Source organism: Stegostoma tigrinum, chromosome 1, assembly GCF_030684315.1.
Source record: "Stegostoma tigrinum isolate sSteTig4 chromosome 1, sSteTig4.hap1, whole genome shotgun sequence".
NCBI classification, from domain to species: domain Eukaryota; kingdom Metazoa; phylum Chordata; class Chondrichthyes; order Orectolobiformes; family Stegostomatidae; genus Stegostoma; species Stegostoma tigrinum.
Window position 1 is genome coordinate 67,719,331 of NC_081354.1, and position 20,070 is coordinate 67,739,400.

Below are 20,070 nucleotides of genomic sequence, written 5' to 3' on the forward strand. Positions count from 1 at the left end.
ATTATTAGCTGTTTTTATATTTTTAGCTATCTCTCATACACTCATTTTAACTCTTTTATTCAAATTTTGTAAGCTTTTTCTTGTTTTTCATATTTTGACCCGCCACCCACCTTTGCGCAATTATGATGTTTCTTTATGTTAAGTATTATTTTAACTTTTTTTTAAGCTAACCATAGATGGTGGGTCACGTCTTTAGGGTTTTTCTCTTTGGAATATGCTTATTCATTATATACTGACATCAAACTTTGAATATTTGCCACTGCACATCCTTTGATTTGTCCCTTAACCTAATTTACTAGTTCTGTTTCATGGCCTTTCAAGTGCTTTAACTTAAGTTTGAAATGTTAGTCTTGGACCCACTCTCCTTTAAACAGAATATAAATTTCAGTCAGGCAATGATTACTGCTTTCTGAGGGTGCCTTCACTACAATCAGTCATTACACAACATCAGATCGAACCAGGCTAATAAATGGATAGCTCATTTAAAAAAAATCCTTTGAATGATTTGAAGTGAAACATGAACTTATTTAAAATCGACACACTTGGAATCAAAATTGGGCTGCATTGCCTAGATTTTCAATCTGGCCATGAATCAGAAATGACAGCTATGCTTTAGACACATCCAGTGCTATTTTCAATGATCCAGGGCGGCACGGTGGCTCAGTGGTCAGCACTGCAGCCTCACAGCACCAGGGACCCGGGTGAAATTCCAGCCTCGGGCGACTGTCTGTGTGGAGTTTGCACATTCTCCCTGTGTCTGCGTGGGTTTCCTCTGGGTGCTCCGGTTTCCTCCCACTGTCCAAAGATGTGCAGGTTAGGTGGATTGGCCATACTAAATTGCCCGTAGTGTTCAGGGGTGTGTGGGTTATAGGGGGATGGTTCTGGGTGGGATGCTTCAAGGGGTGGTGTGGACTTGTTGGGCCGAAGGGCCTGTTCCCACACTGTAGGGAATCTAATGTAATCATAAAAACTTAGGAGTGGGCCTGTGGTCCAATCAGGGACAACAGGTGGGCACCTGATGTCTCTCAACAGTCAATGATTGGCAGCTCCATCAGCTGTTGTTTCTACTGTATTGAAATGTTCGGCACTCTGACAAAGACCCTGCAAGTGCAGTTCCCCCAGGGACAGCTAATGGCTTCAGGTTTGATGCAGTAGCTGTTATAGGTCTGGAGGAGGGAGAGGGGACCCAATCTTGAAGTTCATTCCACCCCCTCCTCTGCTTTCAGCCTACCAAATTGGTCTATGCCAACTTGAGTTGTCACACATTGGACTGAAAATCTCCATTTAATGTGGAAATGAGGGCATTTCAGGTGCAGTATTTTAAAATAGTTGGCTACCCAATGGGCGTTGAAGAGAACTTGAGGATTAAGATCATGGTGGGGAACTGGCAAAAGCAGGATCCATAAACCAGGAACTGACAGATGGCAAAGGGAGTCTCATTCTATGTTGCTTCTGAACTTTTTTGGGTCCTAAATTCAATCTGGGCCCTCGAGCATCAGACCAAACTGATTTCATATTTGAACTAATCCTAAAGTCATAGTCTGCAAATTCACATTGCTATCTTGATACAATTAAGTTAGAAGCACAGTCTGAATGAACAAATATAGTATTCACAAAGAAAAACCAAGCCGATGCTTGGGGAAAACCCACCACACCCAGCACTTTCCCCTGCAACTGCAGGAAGTGCTACACTTGCCCCCACACCATCTCCCTCACCCTCATCCCAGGCCCCAAGATGACTTTCCATATGAAGCAGATGTTCACCTGCACATCTGCTAATGTGGTATACTGTATCCACTGTACCCAGTGTGGCTTCCTCTACATTGGGGAAACCAAGCGGAGGCTTGGAGATCGCTTTGCAGAACACCTCCGCTCGGTTCGCAATAAACAACTGCGCCTCCCAGTAGCGAACCATTTTAACTTCCCCTCCCATTCCTTAGACGACATGTCCATCATGGGCCTCCTGCAGTGCCACAATGATGCCACCTGAAGGTTGCAGGAACAGCAACTCATATTCCGCTTGGGAACCTTGCAGCCCAATGGCATCAATGTGGACTTCACAAGCTTCAAAATCTCCCCTTTCCGCACTGCATCCCAAAACCAGCCCAGCTCGTCCCCTCCCACCCACTGCATCCCAAAACCAGTCCAGCTTGTCCCCGCCTCCTTAACCTGTTCTTCCTCTCACCCATCCCCTCCTCCCACCTCAAGCCGCACCTCCATCTCCTACCTACTAACCTCATTCCGCCTCCTTGACCTATCCGTCCTCCCTGGACTGACCTATCCCCTCCCTAGCTCCTCACCTATACTCTCCTCTCCACCTATCTTCTTTTCTCTCCATCTTAGGTCCGCTTCCCCCTCTCTCCCTATTTATTTCAGAACCCTCTCCCTGTCCCCCTCTCTGATGAAGGGTCTCGGCCCGAAATGTCAGTTTTTGTGCTCCTGAGATGCTGCTTGGCCTGCTGTGTTCATCCAGCTTCACACTTTGTTATCTTGGATTCTCCAGTATCTGCAGTTCCCATTATCTCTGATGCTGGTGTAATGTATCAGTTACATTTCTGAGATTGTAGTGATAATGCCATAATTACAGCTGTTTGCAAAGAAAACACTGTGTTAACTGTCTAATGATATGTGAAACCCATTATGACTTGAATTCTATCTGGACTAATAATTTTAAATTAAGTAATTTATATTTATTAGACAGAAAATGTGCATTATGAATGATTTCTTTTTCAGTTTAACTTGTTCAAGATTAATTTAAGGGAGTTAAAGTTTATTCCCAGTTCAAAGGCATCTCTTTGTATTCATAAATACAAACATTAAAACTGGAATCCTTCATAAACTCAGCTGTTTGACTTAAAAGGATGATAATGTACTTTGTGTATTTATAGTAGCAGAACAAAGCTCAATCAAACAGGCACATTCTAGTGCTAACTGAAGGAGCGTGAATTTAGGAAAGCTTGATTTTCAGTATTAATCTACTTCAATTCAAAGTTTATTAATCTAAAAAGTCAAACTCATTAAAATAAGAACTGTTAATTGTTCAAGATTAAAGATTACATTAGTATACTGTCCCTATCAGATGAAGCATTCATTTATTTGTAATAATGCTTGCCTTTTTTTTAAACTTTTGAGGAAAATATTAATGATAGAAGTCCATCCAACATACATGGCCAGCTAGCAGCAATGTTAATACCGGCACACCCAAATACTAACACAGTAGGAAGTGCATCTGATGTGCACCAGATGATATTGGACTAACAGAGGAATTATAAATTCCGGCTGGGCACCTGGAGGGGTTGGCCAGCAGACTGAGGCCCTATGTGGTTAGCCTGCCACAGCTCAGCAGTGTGGGGACAGTGAGATTAAGTGTTGAAAACTCTCAGTGTGGGGAGACTGCAGGTTATAGTAGGACTGTAATGTTTTTCTTTCAGTTCTTTATTTTCCTAATTTATACTATGAAAAACCGTAATGTAGAATGTGTAGTTTTTCTCTATTTCTCTATTTTTGACCTTAATCTATTTTAGTGTTCCTAAGGTTCATACCTCGGTACTTTGCACCTCAGATGTGTGCCAACATTGTACACATTCCACTGTACTCCTGCACTTTGTAGTTGAGTACACGTGGCAATAAACTTAATTCTGATCTAATTAAACTTAATTCATATCTAAAAATGTTACTGTAGCCACCGCAATATTGCATCCTGGAGCACAAAGTGGGTCATTTGCATCCAAAGCAGATGCCAGTTAGCAAGCATTTGCAATATGCATTATTCCGTATCATGTGAAAGCCAAAGGCAAATTCTCTTATTACAGGTTGCCCAATTATTTGGGAGGAAAAAAAATTGTCCAGGTGATCCCTTTGCATTTTCTTGCAGTATTCTCCTTGTTGCTCAACTGAGACAACATCGCAAAGATTGGTTAGAGGAAGCCAAAAACCAAGGGGAGCTAGGGAAATACAACCATTTCAAATGACAACTTACAGCAACCACACAAAACTTTACCTGATTTGGCAAAGAAATTGATAAGGGCATCTGTCTCGCAGCTCTTGTACAAATCAGCATGCTGAGAACTGCAGTTCAGAGCCAGGTTATGGATACGCAGGCGTCTGTGACCAGCCACATTAGTATACAGCAAGGCACACTGCAAAATATAAAACAAAATCACATGATATGTATCACTTGGGTTTCTGCTTTATAAACTATAATATCAAAATCATTCATCACATCTCAATTCCTTTTCCATAAATGAGAAAGTATTTTGTATTAATGCAAAAAATGCCTCATAATTCAGAAAGAAAACTAATAAAATTATGATGTTTTTGCTCAGTAATATTTGACAAAGAAATAATCAAATGAATTCATGAGGGTAAACTTTATGAACATGCATGCCTGACATGGAGTTTTATGAGCAGTCCTTATAAATTGGACACTTGGAGAAATACAGACATTCAACCAGTCATAGATACTGGCCAAGATTGCTAGTTTCCGGACACATCCTCAGTTCTTCCATTGAGCAGCTATATATCAGGAGTGCATATTTATACTGCTTTCTCTTTAGTAGTTACATCTGCATCCCAAATTTCATTTTTTTCCTAATAGGAATAAAGTTGTCCATTAAAACTGCTCAAAACTTATTTTCTAATAACACCAAACAATTGCATTCAGTAACATGGCTGTCTACATATAGTCACTTACTGTCAAAATACTCCTCCTATAACAATTCCATGTTATTCATGCTGTCATGTTCCCTGCTAATGTTAGTACACAGTAACTTATTTGTTTATGCATGATTTAAAGAATTATCAATCAGTTCCATTTTGAGTTGGTCAAGAGGTTGTTTAGTAAAAATGATATTTTCACTTTTTGTGAACAAATGGCTGTAAACCTGAAAGAAAAGCATAATAGAAGCACGCTCTAAATCTTCTTGAGATTTTGTTTAATAAGCATCACTTTAGAACATAGTACATAGAACATAGAACACTACAGGCAGTTTGGCCCATGATGCTGCGCCAAACTTTTACCCTAATCCTAAGGTCTACCTGATCTCCACCCCTACTTATACTATTATCCACATGCCTATCTAATAGCTCTAAAGAGTTTTGTATTTTCAATCTTCCATCACGCTGTTTGTCTGGAACTCTTCAAATCTCTGATAACTCTATTGGTTCATAGCTAAGTTGGCATCTAAACACAATACTAACATTGTTACGTCAAAGTGGTGAGTTCAGTTTCTGCAGAAATTGGAGCATCATTGGATAAACTATTTGCATATTTTTGATAGTTGAACTATCAACCTTGAGTAGACATATACACTGAGTGGTTAGAGAGGGTTCCAGGACTTTGCCTCAGTGACCGGGAGGGAACATTTAATTCCAAGCCAGGATGGTACACAACCTATGGGGACTTACAGATGTGGTGCTTCTACATAACTGCTGACCTTTGTTGCCTAAATGGTAGAAGATATGGAAAGTGTTTGGAAGGTGTTGCCCAAGGAGAAAGATGTAATAATGTATTTTTAGATGGTATTCAATGCTGCCACTGTGCACCAGTAGCGTCGGGAATCAATGTTTGTTTAAGGTACTGGATGTGATGCTGTTCAAAGAATCTGCTTTGTCCTAGATGGTATTGTTCTTCTTGAATGTTGTTGTAGTTGCACTGCACCAGGCAAGTGGAAAGTATTCCATCATACTCCTGGCTTGTGTCTTGTTGATGGTGGACTGGCACTGGAGAGACAGGAAGTGATTTTATATGTTTGATTACTAATGGTGAAATTTTCTGTGGTTTGCATCATTCTTCATTTGAGCATTATGGTATTGGCCACCAGTGCTGGTACGCATACTGGGCTAGGGGTGCTGCAAGTATTTGCTGGTACCAATCCTTCTTTGTCTATACTGTGTCTAGGGGCTATATAATTATCTGTGGTGGTAGAAACACCACAGCAGAATCTTTACAGAAAAAACACTGGGTTTGATTAATGAGATGGTTTGTTGCACAATAGCTATAATTATGATTTTACTAATTAGGCCTAATTACTAGGATGCTAGGGAATGGTACAGAATACAGCCGCTCCTTTATGAAAGCCAATGTAGAATGCCTTGTCGCTACTGAAAGACCGTCTGATCATCGGGTTAGGCGGAGCTAATGCAAATTCAACTGTTTCAGAACTATTGCCTCATACAACAAGCACCTTGGCTATTTTCACTGCCATGACAGAATGATCAATACTGAAAACCTACCAACCATAACCAAGGGGTCAAAAGTCTAAAGGAAGGACGGATAAGCAGAAAGAAAAAGAACCAGCATTTTATGCATTGTTTTTCCTGATCTCAAGATTTCACAATGCTCATCATTGTTAAAGAATTATTTCTGAGTGCTGGTAAATGTGGCAACCAATTTATACACAGCAAGAGAAATGGCCAATTAAAGTGTTTTTGGAGTTGCTGGAGAAATAGTTGTTGGGCAGGACACAGAGAACTCTGTTGCTCATTGTGTCCTGCCATTCAATGTCATCACCTGTCATTTACTGTACTATTCCTGTCCACAACCAACTTATCTGGATATGACTGACCTGAATTGACTGTCATTTGCTAACACAATCCTGCCAATATTAAGTCCTAGAAATTTTTTTTATATTGTGTGAAGAGTTCAAGTAATGTGGGTGTGTTGGGTGCATTGTACCTGGATTAAGGCTCCATTCTCTTCACTGAGTTTATCATCATGTTTGAATTCTACTGTGATTGCCTTATCACAGTCAATGGCTGCCACTTCCACATCTGTTGTGTTGTTCATATACATGGAACCCAAGAAGTCAGTCGCCCTGAAGCCTAGATAAATAAAATGTTTTTAAAAAATAATACACAGAATTCAGGGATCACAATAGGCATGGATGTGAGTTTGCTTGCTAAGCTGGAAGGTTAGTTTTCAGATGTTTCGTCACCATTCTAGGTAACATCATCAGTGAGCCTCCGATGAAGCGCTGGTGTTATGCCCTGCTTTTCTATTTAGATATGCTAAGAAAGAGGTGTGCCTATAACAGATTTTCTCATCTGCAGAAAACAGACGTTCAACACATTATAAGACATTACATGTACATTTACTGTGGGAGATTATAATATTACCATTTTGAAAAAAAAGCCTCATGAAGACTTTGTTCAGTCTAGCATCAACATTTCTTGATGTTTAAAAATGGGCAAATTTTCTGTTCTGGAAATTGTTTATTTTATAGAAATCCAAGTACAACAGTTTTTTTATTGCAGAAAACTTAAACTTCAGAAAATTGTGTGAAGTTAATTTTGTTTTTTCTTAAAATCACTCTTGTTGCACGGTAACCTTTTATTTAAACTGAGGCTAATTATTGTAGCCAATCTTCTTTCAAGGACAATGAAACAAAATCAGGTTAATGTCTTCTGTTGCAATAAAAGGACCACATGGTACATTCTTTAAATGTATTTTGATTTTTTTAGATTAATCTGTTTTCAACTGGAAGGGTTTGATGTACCATATTTACTAAATATTTAGAATAATAGAAATGACATCACAGAAAGAAGGAATGTAGCCCATTGCACCCAGTGCCAGCTCTTCATTTGAAACCAGGTACTTCATAATACATTAATACATTTTTCCAATCTTTTCCCTATACTTCCACTTCTTTTTGTGTAATAGCAATTCAATCCCCTTTAGTTAAGAAAAAAATATGTGCTAACATTTTCTTTAAATGCTGCTTGCCACTGTCTAAGCCTTATAAAATATTCCTGTGTCCTTAGTTAAATCCTTCCTTTAAAAATAGGCAGCAGTGTAATGAAACCCATTTGCAAGCCATTCAAAATGATCAGGCAGATGTGCTAATAATGAGTGATACGAGAACTTGAAATGCCTTGTGCCTGCTTCAGAAAATTCTGGAATCCCTACACCATGAGCTATTATTTTCCACAATAACCTTTTGATGCAGCACTTACTCAAGTGTAACTTGAATGGGACATTCTCACAAAAATGAATATTCAACACTAGCCAAGATTTTTTTTCTGCAGTACTTGGGATCGATTACTAATGGTCTTTGGAACAAGATGAGTGCCTACTCATTAATTTTTTTAAACTCCTAATTTTTGCAGCATGTGGGTGCTGTATCCTACAGCAGTCTGCCAAATGGATCATGGGGCAAATTAGACGCTTGAACAGCATTTAAGCGAATTAAGCTAAAAACAGAAAAAAATATATTTTCTATAGGAGACAGCAGGCTAAGCGATGTTGCTGCAATATTCCTTTAAATTAGAGACCAACCTGAGTGAGAATTGTCTCCATGTGACTATGTAGGGTAAGTTTTAATTGATAAATGTGAGGAAGAAGGGACATTCTGTGCAGAACACTATACACACTGCGTCTTTTGATGTTGCTGCTCTTTATGTTTGGCATTATCTGCAAAATTGGCCACTTTGTACTGCAGTTTTGAATCAAGGAAATTTATCTTAAGTAGAAACAGTTGTTTTCCCATCAGCAAGCCCTACAACACCCCACTCCACTTCTTCCTACGTTGACATAATCCAGCAAGAACTTTGAACACAGAAAACCATTCTGTCACTGATCATTGGTCAGACAAGCAGCCAGGTAATTTAAACTCAATGAGAAAGTTTGTGGTGAAGGAAAGCTTTGGTCAGCATATGTGAGAAGAATAGCAATTTCAGATAATACAGCCCAGTGGCAGCCAGTAAGTAACGGAAAGAAGGACGTCAAGAACAGATTTCTGGAGGATAACACAGGTAACTTAGTGGGAGTACGAAGAGGGTAAGGTGACCTCCTGCTAAGGCTTGATAAATAAGAAGGGAATGGAGTGATTGCAACATAACCCAACTAGACAATGGAGGACAGATAATACATGGCATGATCCACCATTACCACGGTTGTAAACAGATGAGAAAGAATGAGAAAGGATAGTTCACCATAGTTATATTCACTTGGAGTAGCATTTATGAGCTTGATAAGAACCGCTTCAGGATTTGTAACCAGAGCAGAAACTTGATTAAAAGGACTTAGATATGACATTCTGGGAAAAGATGTGCATAGATTTTGGAAGTGAGTGTATACATAAAATAAGGATGAACATTTATATAGTGCTCTCACGATCACACATGTTCCTCTCAATTTAGCCTCTTCAACATCCCTGATCTCAAGTGCCCACCCTTTAATTCACTTCTTCTAACAGAGTTTACCGAACATCCTTCAAAGGCTCTTTGCAACGCACCACATCAATCACCTAGATGGACAAGGAAAAGAGATATATGGGAACACCATGACCTGAAACCTCTGCACCAAGTTACACAACTTCCTGACTTCAAACTATTTCTGCTACTAATTCACTGTCACTGGATTAATATCCTGGACTTGCCTTCTTAACTGCACTATGGATGAATCACCACTTGACCATTTATGCCTACTCTCTGCTTTCAGTTACCTGACAATCTTTCATCTATGTCAACATGCCAATCCCTACACCATGAGCTATTATTTTCCACAATAACCTTTTGATGCAGCACTTACTCAAATGACTTCTAGAAATAAATACAGTACATCCACTGATTCCCTTTTATCAATAGCATGTTACTTCTTCAAAGATCTCCAATGGTTAAACATAATGTCCCTCTCATGAAACATAGCTGAATCTGCCTGATTACGTTGAACTAGGCAAACACCCGGCTTTATTTTTTTTAATTAACTGTTTCTAACATTTTCCCAAAGACACTTGTTGTGCTTTCAGTAGTTTATTGATTTCCATTTCTTTCCTTTTTTGAATTAGGGACTTGCATTTGCTATCCTCCAATCTAATGGAATCTTCCCCAATAAAAACGAGTTTGGGGAATTAAAAATAATGCATTCCAGGATGTCACTAATACTTCTCTTAAGACCTGAGAATCAAGTCCATCAAGACTTGGGCACTTAACATCTGCAGAGCAACAATTTACAGAACACCACATCCTGAATTTCTCTTCTGTTGTGAGTCTCAATTTATTGTTGCTGGTGGAATAATACTTATATTGTCTATAATGAAACCTAATGCGACATACCTGCTCAATTCGTAACTTTGCTTAATAAGCAATATCTTTAGTTTCCACTTTTAGTTTGTCATGTTCACTTTCTATAGGACTAACAGTCTCTTTGTTAAATCTTCTTCGTTTTAAACATTTCTAGAAACTGTTACATTGTGTTTTTATATTTCTGGCTAGCTTTCTCTCGCACTTCAATCTTTTTTTCCTTTTTTCTAATTTTTGCTGTTTTAATACTCTGTCCAAAATCCTGACCTGTCACCTATTTTTGTACAATGGTATGCTTCTTCTCTAGGGACGATTACGATTGTTAACATTTCTAGCTAACCATGGATTGCGGGTACGTCTCCTAAAATTTTTCTTAATCCTTGGAAGTATTAAACTCCCCACAGCCAAAATAAGCTCCAGTTTCTCAATGGAAACTGTTCTGAAGAAGGGTCACTGGAGCTGAAACATTAACTCTTATTTCTCTCCACAGATGCTGCCAGACCTGCTGAGCTATTCCAGTAATCTCTGTTTTTGTTTCGGATTTCCAGTATCTGCAGTTCCTTTGGCTTTAAAATTTAACTTCCAGTTTACTAAATCAATATATTTCCCAATATTTTGATTGGTTCTCAATGTTCCATTGTAACGTAAATGTTTGAAGGTCAAAAGTACATTCGGTTTATTGTCTCTGCACTCGCCCTTTGCAATCCTAAACTAAATGTAAACCTTACCCTCTTCCTCAAGCATTCTATTTGCATACTTATCCAGTTTCCACTTAAAATATGTAATGTTAGCTATTTCAACAATGCCTTGCAGCAAAGAATTCTATGCTCCAACAATCTTCCTTATGAAGAAATTTCACCTGAACATCTCTTCAATTCACTTATGCGATTATTTGACATTGATGAGCCCTATGCCCACCATTTTGCCATGTCAGAGAGATTGCTGGTGGTGAGGATATTGGAAAGAGCCTTGAATCTCAACTTTCATCCCTGTACCTGGCATGTGTGATTTTGCACAGGACAGGAATTGGGGTAGTCCTTAGATTTTGCACCAAAAATCATAGTCAAAGAGTAAATGGGAAACAACTTCTAGTAATCCCATATATGCAGTCAAGAAGGTAAAACAGAAGGCTAGCTGACTACTTCAGAATCTCACCAGGTACAGCATTCAATACTCAAAATGACTTCCAGGAAATGGTGGTATCAATTATTCCAATTTTATAGATAAATGCAATTATAAACAAAGCAGTTTTTATGACAATTATATGGTCGATTTCTGATGATGCTGACAAACACAACGTGGTGGTCAACATGACTGAATTCCTCATAGAGCTTTCTAGCCCTTGTTGTATTTTGGAATTGTAGCTACTGTTCTACCATAGGGAAAGCAGCAGTAATTACAGAAAATTTACACAGGCAGGTATGAAAAAATGAACAGATAATTTGTTTTTGTAGCTTTGATTAAATTTTGGCAGGGATACTAGAATAACTTCCCTGCTCTTCTTTGGTGAAATGTCACAGGATTTTTAACCACTTGAGCACTGAGCGTCTCAGTTGAAATCTTATTCAAAAGTACTACCTCTAATAGATCAGCACATTTTTCACACTGTGCTGGAGTGCTAACATTTTAGTAATAAAGACTTGGTGGGCCTTGAACAAGGAACATTTAAAACTCAGAGGTAAGAGTCTTGCTAACTGAGCCACTGCTGACACTTTCACATGACTCCCACAGGACAGAATATTGTACTCTTCTTCCAAATGAGATCTTGGAAACTGGATAGTGGACTGGACTCTGTGCCTGTCAGGGATCTGAGATGTGACCTAGTAAGCTTCCTGCTGGATTACTTTCTGGGACAGCATCGCCCATTCGCTGTCCCCCCTACCCCCGAAGTAACTGGGCAAGCAGCATGGATGTTCAGTCTTGTTGGAGTTGTAACATTTAGTTTTTACTTGAATATTCATTGTCATACAATGCAGTCTCACCTGTGTTTGTCCTCACTCTCATTATAGCATCAAATCCTACTGGCTTCTGTATATCTTTTCTTAGGTCATTCAAGAAATGTTCAGCGTCAGTCTGTATCTGAACAAAGAACAACAGTACAAGGAAAAGCATGAGCTGTACTGTTGAGACCAGTTGATGGCACTATGGTTACTAATCGCAGCACTGCTTGACTTGTAGGAATAAATACCAAGATACAAATTTAAATTTACAGAGCAGAATTTTATGTGCCCTACATGTGGGATGATCAGAAGGAGAGCCCATAAAATTCCTTGATGGCCTTCCCACATCCTGCTGACCAAGCCGTTACCTCTCTGCAATTTTACATTTGGTTGGATAGGTGTGCCTGCCTGCTTACCTTTTCCCCTTTGAGATCATCAAGGTGCCAATTAAAGGCCACCATGTTTCCCACCCATCCTCAATTTCTCAGGCTGGCAGGTGCAGGTGGAAAAACAGTTGGGTTGGATGTGGTTGGGGGTGGAGGAGGAAACCTCCATCGACAGCTTTCTTTTATCATTTCAAGCCCAGCCCTCACAAAGTGAAAGTCTGTGGCCATTCCATTTCCCTCCCCCCACCACCCTCTTTTTCAACTCCACCAGCTCTCTACCCCAACCCCATGAGACCCTGGGCTTTACTCCCCCCGCCCCCCCGCGCGGGATCCTTAAACTTATTTGTTCCTACATTCAGGGATTTAGACTCTAGCGAATGCATGCAGATGTGGTGGAACTTACCTTGAATGAAGGTGGAAGACCTACCACTATCTAATTAATTTTTGTGGTCACAGTAAATGGCCGTTTGGCAGCCAGTATCAGCGAGGATGCACTCACTGTCAACTACTCAGAAGGTGGGAAGCAAAACCTACTTCCTAAAAATCCTGATGATAATAAACTACTGCTATACTGAAAAATTGATATTATATCACCTTTAAATCAATGGCTTTGTTTTATGTATCAAATTATAATATAGTTGATGATCGTTCCAATTGAATCGGATGTTGATTTTCAAATTACCATTGATAAATACCTCCAGATTAACATCCTGACCAGGAATTTATTTGGACTAGGTATATAAATATTGTGGCAGCAAGAGTAGGTCAGAGGCTGAGAATTCTGCAGCGGGTAATTCACTTCCTGACTCCCCAAAGTCTTTTTGCATCGAAAGACACTGATGATCTCAAGAAGGTTGGAATATAAAAGCAGCGATGTGCTTTTGAGGCTTTATAAAGCTCTAGTCGGGCACCATTTAGAATACTGTGTCCAATTTTGGGCTCCACACCTCAGGAAGGTCATACTAGCCCTGGAGCGTGTCCAGCGGAGATTCACACGGATGATCCCTGGAATGGTAGGTTTAATGTATGATGAACAGCTAAGGATCCTGGAATTGTACTCATTAGAGTTTAGAAGGTTGAGGGAAGATCTAATAGAAACTTACAAGATAATGTATGGCTTAGAAGGGGTGGACGCTAGGAAGCTGCTTCCGTTAGGTGGGGAGACTAGGACCTGTGGGCACAGCCTTAAAATTAGAGGGGGTAAATTTAAAAGTGAAATGAGACGACATTTCTTCAGCCAGAGAGTGGTGGGCTTGTGGAATTCATTGCCACGGAGTGCAGTGGAGGCCGGGACGTTGGACGCCTTCAAGGCAGAGATCGACAAATTCTTGATCTCAGAAGGAATCAAGGGCTACAGGGAGAGTGCAGGGAAATGGAGTTGAAATGCCCATCAGCCATGATTTAAATGGCGAAGTGGACTTGATGGGCCGAATGGCCTTACTTCCACTCTTGTGTCTTATGGTCTTATGGACACACTTACTTGAATAATTCCAACTCCAATAATATACAAAAATCTCAACATTATCCAGGAAAAGACAGGTTGGTGCCTCATCTGTCCATTTGCACCACTATTGCATTTTAAAGAATCTGCAAGCTGCACTGTGACAATGCATCAATGTGGCTTCAACTGCACATTTCAAGCCCCCATTTCCACTGCCTAGACAGACAGCAGTGGCAGTCACATGGGAACACCACCACACACCATCCTAATGGCAATGGCTGCTATTCTTTATTATTAGTGGATCAAAATTTTGGAATTTTCTTCATAAAAACTCTGTGGATGTATCTACACCAGTTCAAACAGGCAGCTCATTCCTTACCGGCAATTAGGGATGTTGGCCTTGCCAACAACATTCACACCCGTGCACAAATACTATCAGATCACAATGAGTAAGATTTTGCTTAAATCTAAAATCAGAAGCTGTATGTCCTGGCATAAATATTTCTGGGCAAGGGCAACTGGGGTGGGCAATAAATGCCAGTGATGTGCACGTCCAGTGAGTATGTTAAAAAAAAGTTTCTCTTTTTTCTGAGAAGTTTCATAACAGCAAATTATCTTGAGAAATTCAGCAGCAAAAACTGAAAAGCTATTATTTACACACTTTAATATTGTCCATTGTTTGGCTCTGGTATAGTCCCAGACTCTAATCTGCAATTTATGATCTTTCTCATTCACTCCAAGGACAAGAAGTGGTTTAATGGATGGCGTGAGTCAGAACTCAAGCGGAAAATCAAATTAAAATACAAAGAACATTGAGCAAAAATTTACCTGAAAATTATTGTATTTGTACAAACTACCGCCAGTAGACATTGGCACAATCCCCATGGTTGCAACATCCACGTACTGGTTTGGAAACAGAAAGACATCCACACAGCAACTATTGGCTACACATTCCTTTGCCAAGGCCTCGTAGAAATTTGACTGTGGTTGAAAAAGAACCTGTAGGAATATATGTGAAAGTATCCTTTAACTCTATTGTCTCTTTATTTTGAGGACAGGTCTTTTGAATGCTCATGACTAAAGTAAATAAAGATTGCATATGTATTGTTCAGACCATAGTGTAGAGAAGCTGACCAATTATCAGCATGTATTTTTCCAGCCATTATACCTTTTCTTTGTCTGTGTTCACTAGCTTCCTGTCATCTCTGTTTTTCAATTTTCCCGGTGCTTCAGCTGTTGGCAGGGATGAGTGGAATATAAATAGCTTCCCAGAACATTCTGCAGCCTGTTGTAGAAAAAACAAAAGTACTTTGTATACCTGGCATTGAACTATTTGTTGTAGTGTTTATTGCAGAATATTATTCACAATTTTTTGCATCCTCTGTATCTTTCTTTAGACATCCCACAACAAAGAATGAGTATCTGAGCCTTACAGAAAAGCAACAGCCCATATTAAATTTCAATTTTGTTCAATTCATCTGTGTTTGTGGCAGGAATATAATTGCACTACACAAAGAAATGGGCAAAAAAATTGGTCTAAATTGTAACGACTGTTTGTAATTCAGAAATAAGAAAAAGTGCTGGAAATACTCAGCAGATCAGGCAGTATTCTTGGACCGAGAACAATGTTAATGCTAAAAACGATGACCTTCAGTCACAATTGGAAAAAAAATTAGACTGTAACAAGTTTTTAACACATACAGAAGCAGGGGAATGGGGAGTTTAAGGAAAGAACAAAAGGGCAGATCTATGACCTTTTCTTGCTTCAAGTTTGTGGGATCTTTGACGTTTTTCAGTTCTGATGAAAGATCATCAACTAAAATGTTAATTCCATTTCATTCTACACAGATGTTGCTTCATCTGGGTATTTCCACATTTTCCCTTTTGTAATTTCAGCTCCAGCAAGATCTTCCCTTGGTTTCATTCACTCAAACTAGCTGGAAGCCAGTCTGAGGACTTTAGATAGCCACATGTCTGGCTGTAATCAATCGCCATGGACAAATGGTTTACCTGCACTCACAATTTTCTCTCATAGGTATCCCACTTGGACAATGTATCACAGTACAACCTGTTCCTATTCCCAAGAATGGAGTCAAAAGGTTGAATTTAATATCCTCCAGGGGTGAATCAGAGCTGACGTTTGCTTGAGATTGTTGAAATGGTGTGTGGTGGAGATCCCATTGTCTACTGTCACTCCCTCCAATTAAAGCTGGGCTGGGAAGTTTGTGGGTTTCCTTTCTGCTGGAGCCCAAATGAGGCCCTTAAATGGCAGCCCTCACCCCATATCTCCTGGCATTTAATCAGCAGTGAGTGGGCAGATCATTTATAGTTGCCATACAATATATTCCATGGCCATCATAGGGGGATTTCCTCTCTTCTCAGGTACTCTGTGACTGCTTGCTGGACCCAGCAATGGGAAGCGGGTATCTGCAGTAAGCTACTTCGATTGTCCTTGCGGTCAAATCCCTTTCTCACTCCAACACCGAGGCTGTAGACCCATCAATGAGAACCCCATTTGCCCCACTTATCTATCTCCATAAGGTCTGCTGGATCCACCGTATAACAGGTTATGGCTGACATTCCTGGTGGTATTACTGGGGCTCTCAAAGGTGTGACATTCACCACAGGCATTGTAACACCTAAAAGACCCTGGAGGAAGCAGAGGTCCGAGAGCCATGGTTCCCCTGTCAATTACAACGCCTTTTTGTTGGGTTCTTAGGGATCAGGTTGATGGCATTACCACCAAATTTTGCAGTAGATTTTGTAGCCTACATTAAATTTGGTCCAGGGTCTTTTGGCAAGAAGAGAATATTGGCAGGAAAACAATTATTTTATTCGAGATTGAAGTACATATTCAAGGAACATTAGTTTTGTTATCTTCGAATAAGTGGCATTAAACCATTCTTGCATGTGAACAGGATTCAAAATTAACATTGAATTGCATGTCACTAAGCATTTTATTCTACGAGTTGTCATCTTCTGGGAAAAGTACTTGGTAGACATACTTTTTTAAGGTTAAAAGCTGGAGAGTGCAGAGATATTGTGCCATATTGGGAAAGTAGCATTTCAATGGCAATGAAATCTGACAGGTATTTCCCAGATTTTATCTTGAAATTGGCCATTGCATTTCTTTTCTCTGCTTGTATTCACTATAAGTATCTACTCTTTATTTGCAGATAAGAAAAGCTGTTACTATCTATCTATACAGCCAAAAGCTGCACCCCTTTACAAAAACATATCTCCTCCCAGACAAAGGACCTCAAAGTGGATAAGCTAATTCTCTATGCCTGTAAGAGATTTACATTTCGGCATAATCTTTGTTGTTCTTCTCTGTGCTTTCTTTAGAGCCTCGGTATCAGCACATATAGGAATAAAACATACAGCACTCCTCGACATGGTTGGATTGCAGTCTATTGCTGTCATGCAATCCTGTTTTCTGGAACTGTATACCAGACAATCCAGTACAGAGGTCAATTAGCTACACAGTTGCTCTCCTATTTTACCAACCATGAAAATTAATAGCCAGAAGACCAGAAGTAATATGAATCAGTTGTGCTGACCTATGTGCCCAACTTGCGATTCAACTGACTGATGTACTGTATTGGAAGCAATGTGGTTTCCTCATTTCAAGGCTTATTAGAACGAATTGTTGCCACTTATCCCGTGCATACACTAGAGGGCTTAGGTCCAGTTTGATTTGTTTAAATTGCTCTTATAATTCTGCCCTCCAAACCCCACATAGAATTGGTCTTGGTCAAATTAACAAACTAACAACAAGCATTTGGCCTCTGTTTGAACATTCATTCAATGTCATGGCAACAAGTGATAATTTTTTACCCGCATATGTCACGTGAGATGCCAGTTCTGTATTTTGAACCTGAATATGGATCTTTGTTGCACAGAGCACTGGGCCCAGTGAGACACATGAGTGTGTTAGTTTCAATTACTGCCCAAATCTGGGAGACAATGAGTTGAATAATTATCATTTGCCTGATATCAGCAGCACGAGGTTTGAACCACTGCTGAATTTGAGCCCCTGTTACCTTAAAATACAGAAAACTAATCTGTAACAGTTTTGTGCTGCCTTGTTTGGCAACATGAACTGGATAAGGGGCAGCAGGAAATTGCCCGCATTAACTTCAGCAATACTCACAAAGCTGTAAACAATTGACAGTGTGCAGATCTGAAACATTCCAAAAAAGGATTAATTCTAATCGAGTTAAAAAAAAGTAATTGTGTTCTTTCATTTCAAATTCCAGCTGTGCACATCTGAGACCTCAGCCAAAACATTAGAAAGTCTTGGCTGCTGTCATTAAAAAAAAACTGAGAATCAGTGACGAACAAGAAAGGCTGTCTTTTGGGAACAAAGAAAATAGAAATTGGACCCATCCACTTACTTTAAAAGATTACTGGTTTGCATTTGTCTTCAGAGAGTCAGCACTGCCCACATTAATAAGGCAGTTGTTAATGGTTATTGCGTCTGTAAGTTTTAGGGAGTAATGGCACAATATACTCCCTTTTAATGTTCACAAAAGAGTCCTTACTTTGAGATTAAGGACAGATATTTCTATACCATATGAGAAACCATAAAATGGCTGTTCAATAAATCCCATGGGACAAAGTAAAAATAAACAAGCTCTTTGGTCAAGTCGTACTATGTTTAGAGATAAGCTGACATTCTCTGTATTTAGAAGGCTGAGATAACTCAATGTACTTTTAATTAGTAGTCTTTTGCGTTTATATTTTTCTTATATTGAATAACTGATAATGCAGAAATCTACTGGCACCTGCAGTGATGGAATCTGGCATAAAATAAGCATAGAACATTACAGCACAGTACAGGCCCTTCGGCCCTCGATGTTGTGCCGACCTATCATACCGATCTCAAGCCCATCTAACCTACACTATTCCATGTACGTCCATATGCTTATCCAATGACGACTTAAATGTATCTAAAGTTGGCGAGTCTACTACCGCTGCAGGCAAAGCATTCCATTCCCTTACTACTCTCTGAGTAAAGAAACTACCTCTGACATCTGACCTATATCCTTCACCCCTCAATTTAAACCTGTGCCCCTCGTGTTCGCCGTCACCATCCTAGGAAAAAGACTCTCCCTATCCATCCTATCTAACCCTCTGATTATTTTATATGTTTCAATTAAGTCACCTCTCAACTTTCTTATCTCTAATGAAAACAGCCTCAAGTCTCTCAGCCTTTCCTCGTAAGACCTTCCCTCCATACCAGGCAACATCCTAGTAAATCTCCTCTGCACCCTTTCCAAAGCTTCCACATCCTTCTTATAATGCGGTGACCAGAACTGTACACAATACTCCAAGTGCGGCCGCACCAGAGTTTTGTACAGCTTCACCATAACCTCTTGGTTCCGAAACTTGATCCCTCTTTTAATAAAAGCTAAAACACTGTATGCCTTCTTAACAGCCCTGTCAACCTGGGCGGCAACTTTCAAGGATCTGTGTACATTGACACCGAGATCTCTCTGCTCATCTACACTGCTAAGAATCTTACCATTAGCCCTGTACTTTGCCTTCTGGTTACTCTTACCAAAGTGCATCACCTCACACTTGTCTGCATTAAACTCCATTTGCCACCTCTCAGCCCAGCTCTGCAGCTTATCTATGTCTACCTGCAACCTACAGCATCCTTCGTCACTATCCACAACTCCACCGACCTTAATGTCGTCTGCAAATTTACTAACCCATCCTTCTACGCCCTCATCCAGGTCATTTATAAAAATGACGAACTAATGAAGTTCTCGCAGAATTGAAATAGCTATGCACATCATTGTCGTGTGTGTGTGAATACGTGCGTGTTTGTCAATTGAGTGAATTCTGGAGTAGATTACTTGTATTGACAGACTAGTAACACTGTTGGGAACACAGGAACAGGAGTAGGCCATTCAGTTAATTGACTAATCGAGCACTTCAAAACCTTTTACGCGCACTATCTCCATAACCCTTTATGTCATTGGTAATCAGAAATCTATTGATTTCTGCTTTAAACATACCCAAGGACTCAGCTCCCATAGTCTTCTCGTATAAAGAACTACAAAGATTCAAGCCCTCCAAATAGAAGTGCCTCTCCTCATCTCAGACTTAAACAACATTCCATCTTTTTTTAAAAGTTATGTTCCCTGGTTCTAGGCTTCTGAACCAGCAGAAATGTTACACTTGCATCTACTGCGAGTTTCCCTTTAAGCATTTTACACCATTCAAAGAGAGCACAAGACAATACAGTTTGCAAAGTCTCACTCATGGGATAGTC

General features: G+C 39.7%; 1 protein-coding gene across 1 annotated transcript in view; it reads right to left on the reverse strand.

Moving 5' to 3' along the window:
* Window positions 1-20,070, reverse strand: part of LOC125456254 (protein transport protein Sec24D) — a 196,665-nt gene that overhangs the window by 35,812 nt on the left and 140,783 nt on the right. Inside the window, exons 14-18 of the mRNA XM_048539223.2 lie at window positions 14,956-15,072; window positions 14,616-14,786; window positions 12,003-12,099; window positions 6,677-6,822; window positions 4,001-4,139 (exon numbers count right to left, since the gene is read on the reverse strand). Of these exons, the coding sequence (XP_048395180.1) occupies window positions 4,001-4,139; window positions 6,677-6,822; window positions 12,003-12,099; window positions 14,616-14,786; window positions 14,956-15,072 (670 nt within the window). The remainder of the gene's footprint in view (window positions 1-4,000; window positions 4,140-6,676; window positions 6,823-12,002; window positions 12,100-14,615; window positions 14,787-14,955; window positions 15,073-20,070) is intronic.